This window comes from Ambystoma mexicanum, chromosome 7q, assembly GCF_040938575.1.
Source record: "Ambystoma mexicanum isolate Mex_15411 chromosome 7q, UKY_AmexF1_1, whole genome shotgun sequence".
Classification (NCBI taxonomy): Eukaryota; Metazoa; Chordata; class Amphibia; order Caudata; family Ambystomatidae; genus Ambystoma; species Ambystoma mexicanum.
Window position 1 is genome coordinate 1,076,880,909 of NC_090941.1, and position 18,215 is coordinate 1,076,899,123.

Genomic DNA, 18,215 nt, shown 5'->3' on the forward strand with positions numbered 1-18,215 from the left:
GGATGGATTACACAAGGGTGCTTCCAGGCAGTCTAAGCACCCTTTTCCAAAATATCTCTTCGATCTTAGCCCAATTTTCACCGCCGAATGTGAAGGAATTTTCCACCCCATATGTGTATCGGCAGAGCCTTCATACGATAATAGGCTATTAATGGTAGCATTGAAAAACCGCAGAACTTCTTCAATACATTTCTCCCCTGACTAGCGAGGTTGAAGGCTTTGGCTCTAAGTGAGTCAAACCCTGGCCACTTTTTTATTTGTGTTCAGGACAACCCGAGGTAATTTAGAGAGTTCACCTCTGGAATCTTTTGTCCTTGCAAGGCCCAAGTGTTTGATTTCCGCGTCTTCCTCTTGTTACCTGGTCCAAACGTCAAAATCCAAGACTTTGCCGGATTGATTTTTAAGTCGTTCAGCTCAACGTAGTTCTGCAGTGCATTCATTTGTCTTTGAAGTCCTACTAGAGTCTGATCCAGCAGGACCACATCATCTGCGTACAAAATGCGCAGTAGTTTTACAGAGCCAATCTGAGGGGAGAAGCATCTTATGTCGTGAAAGGCAGTTTCTTAGTCTGAGATCAACAATGTAAACAGTTCAGGCACCAATGTACCCCTGTTTAAGGCCTTTGTTGGTTCGGATTTCTTTGGTTAGCAGGCCCGTTCTATCTATGTCATTTTAGCCAAATCTGTTTTCAAAATTGTGTAAACGGATGAAAATTAAGCTGCACTTTATTGCATGTAATATTTTGTTTTGATTTTTTAACTTAATTTCTTTTTACCCCATATCATTCAACTAATTGAATTTAATTATGTATTTTTCTTTTGACTGTTGGTTATAGGTAGAAAAGATTTTAAAGAACGGTTGCCATGTAATTCTTTTTCCCAATGGAACCCGAAAAGAAGCAAGCGCTGATGGAAAGAGCTTGACCGTGACGTTCTTCAATGGAGATGTCAAACGAGTTATGCCTGATCAAACAGTGGTAGGTTTAAACACAAAGTGTCATCCTGCTAAGAAAATAAATGTGTACGGACTACTTGATCAGCTCAATTCTATTTAGTCCTGAAGATTTTTAATGTTACTCTCAACAGATTTACTACTTTGCTGATGCCCAGACAACACATACTACTTACCCAGATGGTCTTGAAGTTTTACATTTCGCAAATGGACAAATTGGTAAGTTATGTGATACTTATGTTTGTTCAAACATCCACTTACATTGTTGTGCCTTTTAAGGAGAATTTTCATTTCTGTGCTAATTTCCTCCCACCATAGAGACCGCCAGTTCTTTTGCTGGATTTAGGACTTTTTAACTGTAACTCCAGAGTGAGTGGGACCTTTTTCTCACTCCTTGTGTTTTTCCCTGACTAGCATTTAATGTTTTTCTGCTTTTGGAGTCTGACGAACTCCATAGGCATCGGCTTTTTGTATAGTGACGCACATCACCCTCAGTGCAGTGTCATTGAGAAGCCCTTTAGATTTCTCTTGAGGTTTAAATACTTTTCTTGGGTGAACTACTGTTCCCAAGAATAGTAAGGTGAAATGGATCTTACTTACATTTTCTTTTTACTTTGTAGGTCCAGCACGCACCATCTTTTGTGGAGTGCTGGGGGGCTACCTAGTAGCCCCTTATCCTACTTTCTCATGTAACATTTGTTACCCTCACTACTGTAAATGGCTTTTTGTTGTATTAAACATCAGCGCTCACCCTAAACGCTGTGTTCTTTGAAGCTGCCGGTGCCTGAAATCGAGGATAGTGGACCTCGCCGCAAAGCCACGGCCACCCCGGAAGCACGGGGCTAAAAGCACTCGCTGGAGCTTCCTACATGCTTTTTGTTGTATTAAACATCAGCGCTCACCCTAAACGCTGTGTCCTTTGAAGCTGCTGGTGCCTGAAATCTAGGATAGCGGACCTCGCCGCAAGGCCACTCCCACCCCGGAAGCACAGGGCTAAAAACACTCGCTGGAGCTTCCTGCATGCTTTTTGTTGTATTTAACATCAGCGCTCACCCTAAACGCTGTGTTCTTTGAAGCTGCCGGTGCCTGAAATCTAGGAGAGCGGACCTCGGCGCAAGGCCACGCCCACCCCGGAAGCACGGGGCTAAAAGCACTCACTGGAGCCCTTGTGGCGTTAAGCCCGCAGTGGAGACAAGGGCTCAGTGCTGTTAGGCTGTTGGGCGTGTTGTGCCGTGCATTCTTTTAAATTGGCTGTTATGGTGGACATGAATTATGTGAACTGAGAAATGCTGATGTAAGAGAACTGGCACATGAAGTAAGGATACTAGTTGTTATTGCCTCTTTTAAAGGACTTCCTGGTTGGGGGGTGGGAGAGTCGGACTAAGGTCTCTCCTTAAGCTGTCGGGCGTTCCCATACCAGGTAGCCACTTGGACCTATTTTTATGGTTTAAATTTAGAAATCTTATGCCGTTACATGACACTGAAGCTACTAACTAACGGACAAACTTAATTTTGATAGGTGTGTGATTTTTGCGATTGGGAATTCTATTTTATAAATAGCTTTTTACTGCCTTTTCTTTGATATTGGTGCCACAACTCCTTGCTGAAATTAGTTAATAACTTCAGGCGCCAATCTATGGGAAAGGGCATAGAGGATATTTCTGCGGTAGAGGAAACTGATATGAATAATGTTATTGGAATACATTTATCTGCTACCCCTGACCTGAATAAAGTTGCCCAAATAGAAGCCGAACCCAATGAGGGGGATGTGTCCTGGGACTCACCGGGAAATTCTTCCGAACATCCATTTAACAGCGAAAGGAGTGGTGTAAGTGAAAAGTCACTCAAAGCGGGAGAGAAACTCGATGCTCGAACAACCATTATGGATTTTCTTCTGATCATTTGCACTAAGTTGCTTAAGGATCAGAGTGACACCAAATCCCTGGTACAACAGACCATTGATAATACCAGATCCCTCGATCATGTTAGAGAAATATTGGGGTAAGGAACTGCATAGGGAAAATAAGCACTTCACGGAGATCTGAGTGAGTTGGTTTTGGCCGCTGAAAAAGAAAATGAGAAAGACGATGCTCAGTCAGAAACATATCCTAGTGAGCCTCCTGTCTTAAGGGGAAGTATGGCCGAAGAAATAAACTCTAGTGATAGTGCTGTTGAAATAATGGTATCCCAAGGTTTAAAGAGACGTACTAGACGTAAAAGAAAAAAAGAGAGACCCACCCGAAATAGGATGGCAATGACCAAGGTTAAATTCAATAAGAATGTTAAAAAGAATTCATTAGCACTCACCACCACAGCCGCGCTAGACTCCGAATGTGTAGAAGTGGGGAACCACTATGAAATTATTGAATGCCAGCGGAAGTTGGATGAGGGGAAAAAAGTGGTAATCCAAAATAAGGGCTTGGATAATTGGTTAAAGGGCAACGTACAATTGTCAGATGAAATTGAACCTGAGGATGTAGCATCTATGAAAAATAATTTTAAATATGCAACTATCCCGTTAAATAATATTGCTAGGGCCTTAACAAAAAAGGAGAGGAAATTTACACTAATGAGATGGAACGATTGACTATAACCAATAGCTCTAAAATTAGAATGGGAAACCCTGCTGGAATGAAAGAAGTATTGCAGCTCTTAGTGGGGAAAAGTATTAAGATCATTGAACAATTCACCACTGATGAAAGCCCTTTTTTAAATAAGGCTTGGATACTTAACAAATTGTCACAGATACCGCAGCTAAAATATATTAACACAGGGGATATTGATTCCATCATTTTGCCCGAAATTGGAAGTTGGGAAAATTGGGCAATCGTTCAATTTAGATCTGTGGTTTTTGTTGACCTCATACGGGAGCATTCTTATGATGTATGGGGAAATAATTACAAAATTGTAATATGCTACTCCCCTATCTTTAAAGATTTCAAGGATAAAAACAGGGATCTGGGGGTGATTTCTCCGATTAATAGTGAATTGGGAAGTGAGGAAATAGAAGGAAGACCCCTGGAGGGAAACTCTCTTATTCCAAGCTGAGATGAGGTATGTAATGATGAACTTACCGTTCTGCCTTGGAATAGTAGTGGCTTTAACTCCCTACTTCATAAGGATGGCATTCAGTTGTTGCTGGAGAGTGATATATTCGCCCTGCAAGAAACTTGGGTCAGGGGGAAATATTATTGGACGGATACAATATATGGTCTAAAGTTACTACTAAAGGGGAAAAGGGTAGACCATTCGGAGGTTTATGTATTGGGGTAAAAAATCATCTATCTTATAGAACATATGAGAGGCATGGGGACCTTATGTTACGTGTGCAGTTATAAATAGGGGAAGCCTATTAGAGAAATTTCTCCTCATTAACATCTATTCCCATCCGGGGGGGGGGGACTTTAGGGAAATGGAGGAGATTCTCAAACTCGAAGACTAGATATTGGAATCTCCAGATTCTGAAATTTGCATAGTAGGGGATTTCAATGCCTACTGCGATTTGGCTAAAAGGGAGATGGATAGGTACAAAGAATTGTGGGATGAAACGCTCATTACTGTATCTATGGAAACACAGGATCACCGTTTGATCGGGGAGATGAATCACCAAATCTCACAGGGAATCCGATGGATGAATCTGATGTCCAGTTGGGGGCTTAATTATTTGGAACCTAACATAGGGTCTGGAATTAGGGAAACCTGGACCAATGGGAAGGTCGGTTATAGGCTAGACTATATGTTTGTGAATAAAAATGTAGGTCGCTGTAGCATCTCTTTCGAACATATAGATATCCATCTGAGTGATCACTTACCTCTTAGGGGCAAATTTATTAATGGACCAAAAATACAGAGCTGGGGAGTGGGTAAAGTGATGAATATCCAATTTTCAGGAAGTGGAAATAGGATCACTTGGTCTGATAAAAATCTAGCCTCTTTTAATGGTTTGTTTGATGAACTCCCCATTGATGGCCAGGATATTGCCCTTAATGGCTTAAATTCAATCACAAACTTACTGTGCCTTATACGAAGACCGAATAGTGATATAATTTTGAAAAACATGCAGGGAAAAAACCATTCCCAAAAATTTGACCAAGTGATTCAGGAAAGGAAAAAAGTTATGAAGTGTGATATTCGGGAACTTAAGGAGTTATGCGACTTAGACGACAAAGAGAGAAGTAAGAGAACCAGTAATATAAAGACCCAGTATAAAAACTGGATAAAGGATTATAAATATACCAATAATGTTAATTGGAGGTGTATATATAAATTATGTAAAACCCACAATTCTAAAAAATTTTGGTATCTCTATCGTCAATTTCTGATGGATGAAGAAAATAGAGAAAATAACGACGTGGGACATGAGGTTTGGATGCAGTATATTACTGATCTCTTCTTCAAGAAAAGTCACATCTCTGATAGTGCCATCTGTAAAAATCTGGCTGCATCTACAAGTTCCCTTTTGGTATTCTGGACATCCTTAAAGTCATCTCAAAAATGAAATCATCACAAGCTCCTGGCCCGGATGGGCTGGCCAATGTTATAAAACAAAATCCCAAGAAATGGGCTGTGCTTTTCCAACACCTATTTAGCGGCATATGGGAAACAGGTATTATGCCAGATAGCTGGAGGAAAGCTATAGTTGTCCCTATTTTTAAAAAAGGGGACAGAAAACTGCCTGATAACTATAGATTATTAGCAATGGCTGATAGCAGTTGTAAGATTTTTTGTTCCCTGTTAGTAGATGGATTGAATTACTGGATAGAAGAGAAGGGTCTCCTCTCTCCCCAACAAACTCGCTTTAGAAAGGGATACAGCACCCTGGACAACTTGACCATGTTGAAACATATTATAGCTGGCTCGAAGGACAAAGGGGAAAAATTATATGTGTGCTTTATAGATTACTCGAAAGCTTTAAATAGGGCCCTGTTGTGGGAAAAACTGAGGGGGAAAAAATATCTGCCCTAAAATTCTTCATTTTTTGGAAGAAATGTATAGGAGGACCACAGTGTCGATCTGTCTGGGTAAAGGGGGGTTGTTATCACCTGAGATTAGCACCGAAAGTGGCCTCAAGCAGGGATGTGTAACATCGCCTATACTGTATAATTTATGTTTCAGATATGTGGGAGAGTTTTACTGCCTTAAATAACTTCCCCCACCCCCATTGTGGGTGGAAAAGCAAAATGTGGACTAATGTATGCAGATGACACTATCCTTATGGACAAGCCTCTGGTAGGTCTGCAAAGAATGTTGAATGGCTAGTTCTCTTATTGTGAAGCAAATAATCTAAATATCAATATGAATAAGACCAAGATCATGGTATTTGGAGCAACAAAAGCAGAGAGAAAAAAATGTACCTTTTAGGTGGTACATTAATTCTATTAAAGTAGAAATTGTTGAGGCCTACCCATATTTGGGGATGCCGATTCTGAGCAACCCCTCTATACACTTTTCCCAAGAGGCTGTAAACCAAAAAATACTAAAATGGAATGTTATAAGGAAATATATGGCTAGTAAAGGAGGTCATTCTATTGAAGGCTTTCTTGAGGTATATAAGAGCTGTATCATTCCAAGTATAATGTATGCTCTTGAAACAGTGGAGAGCAAATATTTGAGCAAACTCGATCAACTGGAAGGGAAGCTTTGAAGACCTGTACTAGGATTACCGCACGCTGTGCCTATACAAGCTATAAGATGTGAATTGGGGCTGATTTCCCTTTTGACCCTGTGGAAAATTGGATGCTGTAAACTCTATTTCAGAATAATATCGGGGGAAGGGGAAGAAGGAAAACGTCTTAATATTATAGGAAAAAATAAAAGCGAAGGAAGGTTTAAGAATACATATACTGTAAGTTTACAAAATACAGTTCGACCCTTCCTTGAGGCTTTAGGCTATAAAGACCTTATGGTGAAAGATAATAGTGTATGCATTCTGAAAAGCCTTCAGGAAAAAGCTTCTATCTGGGACTTGAGTAAAAATCAATCTTATCTTTATACTAAGTCTCGATACACAGCTTACGCCATCCAAGGTCTTAAGCCTGCAATATTTACTAAATACTGGAAATAGGTCTCAAATAAGATTCATTTTGCAATTACGCCTGTACACGCTTCCCTGTAATGAAATAACCGGGGCATGGACAAATACTCCTCGAGCAGAATGATTGTGCAGGTATTGTAATATAGAGGTAGAGACTGTAAGACTTATGCTCACTATGTGTTCTAAGCTGAAGAAATGGTATTATAAAGGCTATGCTCACATAGTTGGGGGTCTTATGATCGAATCTGACCAATTTTGGTCAGTTATCTATGACGGAGAGAGAAAGGGTTTTATTGGGGCAGCTTTTTATATTTGGAAACGAGCAATCTGTTAATGTACTATTTTATTGTCTTTTATAATTCAAAAATATTCAAAATATTCAAAATTGTCTATAATATGTTTTGATAATTGGTTATGACTGATATGTAATCGTTTTTGTTAATATCTTTTTTGTAGTGTATAAGGTTTTAATTAAACAATTGCACTTTAAACTAATAAAAAAAAATTATATGGCTGGTGGCATTGGTTTAATGTTTACTATGTGCTTTTTTACCACAGGCTGATCCCTCAACTGCAGTACAGCACCCATGGGTGTCCATTTTGTCAAAATAGCCCCCATATTCTTTTTTCGCCATTTGCTGTTTGTGATGTCTTTCTTGGCTTTTACTCGGTGCATTGAGACAGATTTGAGCCCTTTGTGTGTTCTGCCGTTTGGCAGGCTTCAGCCCTGAAGCCCTCCCCTGGCTCCAGTGTGTCTGGAAGGGCAGGAAGTGAGGAAGCTTCCCGAAGCTCCCCTGTCCTTTGTCTCTAGGAGTGCCTGAACGAAACCAGTCCTGTTTGGCCGGCGGTCTGTCCTTAAAGGACAGCCACCCTGCTGTGATTGACAGCCTAGGCTGTGAATGAATTGAAAACTTGCTTAAAAGGCGAGGGTTTTGGGATTAGAGGCAGAGTCGACCACTGCAAGAAACATCCGAAGCAGGAATCGTGAAGAGAAGCCTGCTGCAACCTCCTGGACCTTGAATTGCCCTGTGAAGCCCCGCTGTTGTGCTGACCTTTTTTTTTCATATCGACAGTGAATGCCAGGGGTTGAGTGTCCATAAGAGTGCCCCGTCATCTGCTGATGAATCGGCCAAAAGCTCTAGGAGCCTCCTAGGGACACTCCAGAAGCAAGAAATCCCATTCCAGAGTCCAGGACCGAGAGCACAGACTCTTCAGAATAGAAAAGACCGCTTGTACATGTATTTGTTCTGATAAGATAGTAGGGACATCACTATCATACTAACCCCCAGTCACCACGTTTTGTCTGTGTATAAGTGTTACTGAACCTACTTTGTTTTGCATTCAGCATTTTTGTTTAAATGCACACAATCTGAATATGTATGTCATTTTATTTATCATTGTGTTTTAACAAAGCTATTCTCTAAGCTTTTTTTATGTTTTGTAAGAATAGAATTATTGTTGGATCATAAACAACTGAGCAAAGTGATACTCTCTCATAAACCAGAAGCACAAATAGCAGCTGATGGTTAGGCAATCTGAGAAGGTAAAGCATTGAGTGCCCTGTAAAAAAGTAAGGGAGGTTTAGCCAGTTTCACATTTTTTGACCTGCTCTAAACACTTGCACACTTTAGTCTGGCCCCCGACAAAAAATAATTTTGTGGAAATACGCAATAAATGATCGTCAAGATGACATGAGACATCTTTGACCAAGATCCAATTTTGCCTTTTCATACTGCATTACAGAAAACTTTGCAAACAAAAACAGACCATCCAGCAATGACCCAGAATATCTGTCTAAACATCCAGCACCAGAAAGGTTGATGGTTCAAGCTGCTACATCAACCCAGCAGACAGAATATCCATCCCTCCTTATGGAGATAAGAGAGTGGATGCCTGGGCGAGAAAGTTTTTTTTTTGCTGGCACTATGGCATTAAAATCAACAAATGTGACTTTTACCATGTCAAGGTTTACGTTTACGCTGTGGGACTGTGTAGCTATGGCGGCTGACCACATCCCGAAAGAAGAGGAAAGAGACTGCTTCCTGGCAATCATCAAAGCTGGTAAGGAGGCAATGGGTGAATGTATCCAGTCAGGTCTGGATACTGCAGACAGCATCAGCAGATCCATGGTAGCTAGCACAGTGTTACTCAGATTTGCGTCGTTTAGGAAGTCCGGGTTTGCACCAGATGTACAAGGTAGACTACTCAACATGCCTTTTGATGGCTCAAGACTGTTTGGCAGCAAGGCGGATGAGAGTTTGTAAAAGCTGCAGACCTCAAAGGTGACGGCTAAATCCCTTAGCGCAGCCAGTAGACCGCCTCAACACCCTTACTCTGGCTCATCTTCCTGGAGGGTTAAGTCCTTTCGATTCTACTCAATTGGAAGAGGACAAGCCAGTCAGAGGTCGGAGAAGATTCCCTCGTGGTGGACGAGGGAGAGGTGCTAAGCCAACCCAAGCAGTGGCAGCATTACCATCAGTCGCTGCTTTAGCCACCTCAAAACCACTCTGCCTCCCACCGGGGTCTTGTGGGTCAAGGCCTCAGACTTACTCAGCATCTGAACGAATGGCGAGGCATTAGTTCAGATACTGTCCAAAAAAATGCCTTAGGATCATCCACCGGTGAACAACTCTTTCAAAATTCCACTTCCGCTCCTTGTGCAGGAATTTTTGATCCGGCTCATGAAAAAGTTGCAATAGAACATGTACCTTTAGCGGAAAGCATGAAGGGTAGGTATTCCCCATACTTTCTGAATCCCAGAAAGGACGGAGGATTGAGACCTGGCTTGGACTTAAACTTGAACAAGTTCTCAGGAAAGACCAGTTCAAGATGGTTACACATTCCCAAATCCTTCAGGCTCTCCAACTCCAAGACTGGATGAAGTAATTGGACCTTCAGGATGCTTACTTTCATGTGCCAATCCATCCCAAGCACAGAAAGTACCTGAGGTTGGCAGTTAGCGGTTCTCATGATCAGTTTCGAGTTCTGCCATTTGGGCTGACCGTCGGCCTGAGGTTTTTCACCAAGTTGATGGCGCTGGTGGCAGGAGGAGTCGGTAGACACCGGCGTGTCTGTCCCCAGACCCACTAAGCAGGCCGAAAGCTCTGCTACGGAGAAGTTCTCTTGTCAAAGACGCACATGAATTCACATAAGCACACAACCCTAAGCCAAAATTGGACGGTGTAAAGACACTCACCGGTGGGAGGTGTTTGTACTCCTGCTCTCTATATGGTAGAGGAGAGGCTCAGAGGACCCCAGGCAAGATTCTCTATAAGGTAGCAATGGACGAGCAATCAAGGCCTAGCTTCTCAGGAGGTGATGCAGGCTGGTTCTTAAGTACAGTGTAGTCCCCAAGCACCCACAAAGGAATGTCCACACACTGCATTAGTTAAAACACAGTCTTTATATAAATAAGGTTCAATGTTATATACACTATCACTATAATACACTTTGTGCTCTGACAATTCTAAAATGGTAAATATATACAGTTCTAGGTGGTACCATGGTTACTCTGATTCCATTAAAATGCATCAACTGTACTCAGTTCAAATAGCATACAAATCAACACAGCAAAACGATATCAACCATAGATTTAGGAGGAAGACAGGTTGGTTAGACAATTGGCAGAATACTGGCCCCTACCACTAGGCACAGCTCCGGATGAGGATCCCCTCCACCTGGGCATCTTGTAAATGAAGATGCACTACAAGCCAAGTCCATATGTTGTTTATTACAGTTTATCTTCTTCTATAGTTCTGCAACCCAAATATACCTTGTGTTGTAGAGTTCTTCGTCGGGGAAGCGATGGGCCCTTCTTGAGTGCACTCCCTTTCAAGCAGGAGCCACGGGTCGTTGAACTTCCGAAATGAAGAAAGGGTGAACATTGTCATTGAGGCAGCAGCTTCGGTCCTTGCGGTGCTCGTAGACGAATGATCTAAAACGTCCTGCAACAGGGGAGGCGTGCGGTGCACCTAGACAATAATGGTTCGTTGTCGCAGTTAGTGAAGAACTTTGGCCCAGCAAGGGCGTTGAGTCGTCAGCGTCTGGCATCAGCGAATGGGATGTGATCACGGCTGGCTTCAGTAGCTTCGTCAGCGTCTGAGATCTTCAGTTGGTGGGAAACCCACCGGCGGATTCTCCTTGGTCGTCTGCAGCCTTGACTTTCTCCGGCACGACAAAAGCGGTCGACGATGTTGAACAAGGGAGACCTTGGATCAAATCTTCTTAGGCATGCGGGAGCACGGCGGCTCCGGTCGGCGACTGTGGTCGTCGACGGTGGACGGCTGCCTGGTGCTTTTGTTCATTCTCCTCGGTGGTCCCCTTCTCCGGTCGGCAGCCTTTCATAGGTCTGTCTACCAGGGAGCTTTGGCAAAAGTCAGCTGGTGCACGATGGTCCTTCGGAGCTCGGGAAGAGGTCTCCTTACCAAGTCCTCTCTCGGATCAGTTCTTGAAGACCCATCAGTTTCAGATTACACAGAAGGGACCAGCAGTTCACCTTTTTCCGGCTTGGCTTCGAATGTAAGCATCAAGTATCAACTTCAGCTTCTGAACACTTTCTAGCAGTGAGAGGCCGCCGGATATATTGTTGATCTCCCATTCACTCCGCTTGGTCACACTCAGTCAACCAATCACTCAGAAGGGCATTCAAGCAGTCAGCCAATCAGGCGCACCGTGCATTCAGGCCATTCTTCTCCATCCAGACACTCACAACACAGAATGTGGATTCGGACAAGTACTCTTCCTTGCAGCACTACACACTTCATTCATGCCAGTTTCGGGCAGGGCTGTCTCAGTCATTGTGTCAAACACCAGATACTAAAAACCCAAAACACAGAATGCGTATTCGTCACACACTCCATAAACCCAGGTCCCACCCCACGGGCGTACCCACAATATATGGTCATTGGGAAGGCCCCACCCAGTCTGGTCGGCACTTCCCCACACTACCATATCTGGATCTTCCATCCAACAGCCAGTCAGGGGGGAAGGGACAGAGTCGGGGCTTCCCGGGACTTTGGGAAAATCAAGTTAACAGGCAATGGTCGGCAAGAGGCCACAGGGCCATCTTGTCTCCATCAGGAATCCACTGATTCCAATGACAGGGCCTGGGCATCCCAAAATGGAGGATGCGCAGGGCACATGTCAATTCAGCAAAGAGCTGCCACCAGCCTCACCCCTGCTCTGTGGGCCACACACAGGTGCCCAAAAACATACACTAGGAGTACAGGGTTGTACTCCCACCCATGGGTGCCATAAGGGTATCCCAAGGGTCTGTTCACCAAACGCAGGAAGAGCTGCATGAACTCCTGACTTCCTTTCTGTGCAGAACATACATGATAAGGCAATAGAGGACAAGGATTCAGAGGCCCTGTCCCTCTGATGCATTTCCAGCATCACAGATGGGATTGACAAAAGGGGCTTCCAAGGCAACTATGCTGTTGTCAAAGTTCAGTCGAAAGCCTGCTTTTGCATTTGTGCTTGCCGCATGGCTCAGTGAGTGGTTACCTATTTCCACACTCTGTTCCTTTTACTGTTTTTATGGGTGTCATTTTTAAGACTCTCCATAGTGTCCTTTTAATTTTATTGTTTTTGACAAATTTTGATATATACCTTTAATTGGTACAGGGTTGCCCTTTGGTCTCCCCTTTTGCTTTCTGACTTTTTGAGAACTACAGTTCCCAAGGGTAGAGAGGATAGTTCTTTCCCTTCTACATTTTGGTGGGTGAAAACCAGCCCCTTCCCACCCTATGTGGAGTGATGGGGAGATACAATGTATGCCCTTTCTCACTAGCACTGTAACAATTATTTTACAGGGACAAGCTGGCCTTAAATGGCTGATGACAGTGAACCTTTTTACCAATTTGGTGCACCTTTACCGTGGGATTCCAATCCCCCCAAGGCTGAAGGTTGCACGTCTGTTTGATTGGCTGGGTTCCTGCATAAAAGTCTGATCCTGGAAATGCCAGAGGTAGTCCACCACTGGACCTGAATCCAAAGAGGAAGATGAAGAAAACGCAGCTGAGATGATTTGCAGTGATCAGAGAGACTGCTGTGTAACAGGAGCCTGCTGTTGCCTTCATTCCACTCGACCTGGGGACTCGGAAAATGACGGTCCTGAGCCAAAGCCTGGTGAGACCCACTACACTCAAGAAGTCCTGCATTTTGAACCATCACACGCCGTGCTGCGAACGTGCGGGGCTGCACTACCCCCAATACCCTGGGACCTCGAGCCATTGTGCGGTGCACAGTCTTCCGAATCGCGCTGAATCTTTGTGGACATCCTGCTGGATCTCCGGAGGTACGATTCCAGCCCGAAAATTCCCCTCACCAGAGTGCTGGACCTTGCAAACGACGAGAATCCGACCAGCGACATTCTGCCTTCTTGCACCAAATCCACAGAGCCACATACAGCTGCAAGTAAAACCTTGCCTAGAGCCTTCCCTGTGATTCCTGCTGCAAAAGTACTTTTGTGACCTGTCTTCTTGATTAAGGAAGTAAACAACCAGGTTTTTGGCTGCAGATCCTGACGTCCACCTTGTGCAAAATCATCTTCTGTGCTGAGGTAATGTGCTGGCTTGAGTATTTACTTACCTTGTGATTCCTGTGTAATTTTGGGGTATTTTCTGTGATTGGGAGTCCTCTTGTCCAGTGCACCCAGGCCCCTGCTTGAATCCTGCTACAGTGTCTTCTGTGAAGCCCCTGGACCCTCAACTAACTCTAAAGTAAAGTACTTACTTGTTCTAACAGTCTTCCTGAGGAACTCTGACGTTTGCTACTTAAGAACCTATCCTGACCTGCCTATAGGACACTAGACCCTAGTAGCCCCCTACCCCCTTCTGCCACTGAGAACATTCATGCTCCAAGAATAAGGGAAAGACGTCTAAGGATTGGGCCTTTTGCCTAGAAAGGATAATAAGTATTTAAAAGAAGTTGCTTGGTAACTGGAACTCAGAGTGAAGAGTTACAAAAGTTATTACTTACCTTAGAAATGTTTTGCCATTCTGAAAAGTATATGCAACCTCTTTCTTTCCTTAATAATAATAATAATAATTTGCATTTATATATCGCTACGAACCCTTGGGTATCTGAGCGCTGCTTATTATTATCCACAGTGTGTGGTGCTCATTTATCGTCCTCTGAAGCATGAAAGGCTGAGTTTGACCCTTCCAGGGTTTGAAAACCAGCGTCAACAGGCTCTGCACAGTTATCAAAGCAAGCGTTCTACTCGCTGTGCTATCTGAAAGGCTTAGAAACTGTTTCGCCATTCTAACAGAAAGTAGATGTAAGGTTATATTACTCACCTGTGAATTGGTTGTGCCTCTTCCCAAGAGTAATGTTGTTGGTTTCACTTCACTATTCCTGTTAGGATAAATGTTTGAGTGTCTCCAACTGGGTCTTGCTTCCCCGACTTGCTGTAAGCCTGTCCAGAATAAGTCTTCATTAGGTTTTACCTACCTAGAATAACTGAGTCATTCATAAAGTGTAACGCTGATTTTTGCATTTCCTGGTCTGCTGTAGACAGACACAAAAACAGTCTTAGGCTTATACCTTCCTTTAAGTTGCTTATAGCTCCTGTAAAACGTTTATAGGTTTTACTTACCTTGATTATAACTGTTATCCTAGAATAAGTTAGTTATTGCTTCCCTAAGTCTGTAAACTGAAAAGCAACTGTAATTGAATATTACACCCCAAGGTCCAACCCCCCCAGAATAACTGTGTTATCCTGAATCAGACTTATTGTTTGTTACTGTACCCAGAATAAGTGTTCCACTATTCAGTGTATATTGTCCAGTTGGTTTACTAAGTGATTTCTTGCTGGGCTTCACGGTATAACTGTTAGTCTACTACCCTTGTATTACTGAAGGTAATCCAAAAGTAACAATTGGTTTTTACTCCCCAAGAATAGGTGTGACATATACTGAATGTGCATGAAAAGGTTTGATTTACCTAGACTCCCGTTAGTTCTCTAAATAAGGTCTATTCTTTGGTCTGTGAACTTTAAAGCATAGTGTTGTGTTTTTGTGATTGTGAAATTTTGGTTATATACAATGTGAGAGTACTTATTCCCCCCAAGATTTATCTGGGCCTACTAGTATTTAAATAAACCATTTATTTTTTTACATAGTGTTTCAGTGTTTCTTTGGACCATTTGTATTACAATTTCATTGTACTGATTCTACAGCCCTCTATCCCTCCTAAGATGAGCTTGGCTGCTCTGTCTGCCCTACCATAAACTCAGGTGGTACAGCCTTATACTAAGAGTGGAGTCAATTGAATGGTTTTACCTAAGCGTTTAGTTGGACTTCAGAACAACGTTCCGAACCGCACTGAAGGTACTGTGACGAAGAAGAGCATCTTGCATCCTCTTGAATCATCAGGGCTCCCAGATTCGTCTCGGATCCTGATCTCCTGTGACTTCCCAGGTACTTTGGGGGAGTGAGTCTTGTAAAAATAGAAGCAGAGCATTATTGAACATATTTGGACTGGGCTGTAATATACAAGATAAAGTACACCCTAACTGTTGCCTTACAGGTTGCCCATGTGGGGGCTTCCTAGCAAAGTATTGCCTATCTATTTTAAAGAAAGCATTCTGCCAATGTTGCTAATCTAACCTGCCTTTCTACAGAAATATCTATGCCATGCTTTTTAATAACTGTCAGCAGTTGGTGCGTTCTAAATTGAATCTGAAGTACATTGTGGTATCACGTAGATGTGTATATTTACAATTATTAGGATAGTGTTGCCTGAGTACAGCGTGGGTTATTTATTTAATGGGTGTATATGATATCAATCTGTTTCACCAGGTCACACGAAGGGATGGCGATGGATCTCCTTCGGTTTTCCGCAGATTTTGCCAACACCACTAAAACGCTCAACAGGTGTCCTTCACGCAGGCTTTTCCTATGGCTTGATGGGTGGCCCTTTTCAATTGCAGGTGCTATGTCTCATGGCTCCTAGCACCCTCTACTTTGCTCGTCTCCAGCACACAACAGCCCACAAAAGGCGCCCTTCATGCGATCTTCACCTAGGGCTCAATGACTGCGCTTTTCAGTGGCAGGCATTGTGCCTCCTCTCCTAGGACCCTGTGCTGTGCTGTTCTCCAGCACAGCACAACATGTGCCCTTCACGCAAGCTTCCTCACATGCCAACTTGTCATTTCGGAATTGTTCCTCTACTCGAGTCCCAGCAGTTTATGCCAGGGGGGGAAACATACAATAAATAAAAAGACCAGGGGTCTGCAATATCTGAAATCTCCAGGTGTTCTGGACTACAACTCCCATCAGACCTAGCCAGTAAGATCAACAAGGAAGGACAATGGAAGCTGCAGTCCAAAAACACTGGGACAAACACAGGTTGGGGTGGCAAACAGCACCTGCACAATTATCCATACAGTGCCTGCCCCCACACCTCCTTCACGTGCGCTCTAAATAACTGAACGTTATAGCAAGCTCCCATAGCTGCTCTTGCACTCCTTCCCCCTGTGCCACGGAGATGTCCCCCACTAGTTGAAATAATGTGCAACTTTACCCTCCCCAGCAAACTCGCCACCATGCCCTTTGTCAATGCGAGAGAGCATCCACAGGGCATTTTGCCTGATAAACCTGGAAGATTTCTAATGAATTAATCTCTTCTATCTCGCTGTATCAGACAGATGAGACAAGTATTTTCCGTCAAGGGCACAGTACATAATCGTGTGCACCTGTTGATTTTTTTCAAATAAGTTACTGTGTAAGACTGGTCCAAGTGTTATGTGCTTTTACATTTTTTACACTTTGTGCAATTACTCAGTACAATTTGCGGGCACTGTGCTAGTAGCCAATCTGGAGCGGGCACCTTCCATTAACAGAATTTTTAAGGGTTTTATCTGGCCTATTTTTCTGGGCATTGGACACGTAGAGGCCCAGCTACTGAGTCTCTTTGCTGGATTGACCAAAACAATGTGGCATGCTGGTTCAATCAGCACCACAAAAGCCCAGCAGCAAAAGACTTAGCACTGCTCTCCCGTAACGCAACATACAAGGCACTGGTCAAGCTTCCCCCAAACCCCCATTCCCTCCTCGTAACCGGTTGTACTCGACGTTCCTCAAGTCGCTGATGGAATCAACAACACATTCGTCTTCCAGGAATGTGGTGCCGGGGGCGCTTTGGTTCAGGAGCCTGGACATGCAGTCCGCTTGTGCGTATTTCCAGCCCGCAATGTGTAGTATCTCATAGGTATACTCTTGGAGCTTTGCGGCGATCCTGGCCTAGGGGTGGCCGTATTGGTGCTGCCCGGGCTCAACATGTGAATTAGGGGTTTGTGATCGGTGATCAACTTGAATCTTGTCCCCCATACGTATGATCTGAAATAGTCGACGGCCCAGGCGCATGCCAACATCTCTTTCTCTACTGTAGAGTAATTCTTCTCGGATGAGGATAATGCCTTGGATGCAAACGCCACAATGTTCTCAGTGTCGCCCTTCTTCTGGGTCAAGGTGGCCCCCAGGCCGTATGCGCTGGCGTCAGTGGTGATGCAGGTGTCCCATTCAGGGTTGTATGGTTTAAGACACGGCGCATGTAGAATTCTTTTCTTGATTTCGCTGAAAGCCTCATCCTGTTCTGGGCCCCAAGAGTAAGCTGCCCCCTTCTTCAGGAGCTCCCTCATGGGAGACGTGGTCTCGGAGAACCTGGGGACGAATTTGGCATAGTACTCGGCTAGGCCCAAGAATGAGCGTAGTTCCTATTTGGACATCGGCGCCGGTGCTTCTGTAATGGCCTCCATGAGGTTCTTCTTGGGGCTTACCCCATCACTCGAGATGCAGTACCCAAGATATTCTACCTTGTTCACCCCGAAGACACACCTTTCATGGCGTAGGTGAATGCCTTCCTCCTGAAGTCTGCTCAGGACTGACTTGAGTGCCTTGTCATGGGTCTCGTTGTCTTTGGCGTACACCAGGATGTCATCTTGGAAGAATGAGACATTGGTGAGTCCTTTAAGCAGGGAGTTAATCATCCTCTGGAATGCGGATGCTGCGGACGATAACCCGAAAGGCATGCGGGTGTATTGGAAGGTGCCAAAAGGAGTGATGAGCGCCATCAGGGGGTGGGAGGACTTGTGTAGAGGAATCTGGTGATAGGCATCATGCATGTCCAGCTTCGAGAAAATGGCTGCCTCCTTCATCATGAGGACAATCTCATTGATGCTGGGGAGTGGGAAGCTATCCGTGATCACCTCTAAGTTCAGGCTTCT

The 18,215-nt window shown here is 43.9% G+C and overlaps 1 protein-coding gene across 1 annotated transcript in view; it reads left to right on the forward strand.

The window, feature by feature from the left end:
* The window catches only part of CPAP (centrosome assembly and centriole elongation protein), a 291,067-nt gene that overhangs the window by 184,848 nt on the left and 88,004 nt on the right, over positions 1–18,215 (forward strand). Inside the window, exons 14-15 of the mRNA XM_069640446.1 lie at positions 836–976; positions 1,086–1,170. Coding sequence (XP_069496547.1) covers positions 836–976; positions 1,086–1,170 — 226 coding nt within the window. The remainder of the gene's footprint in view (positions 1–835; positions 977–1,085; positions 1,171–18,215) is intronic.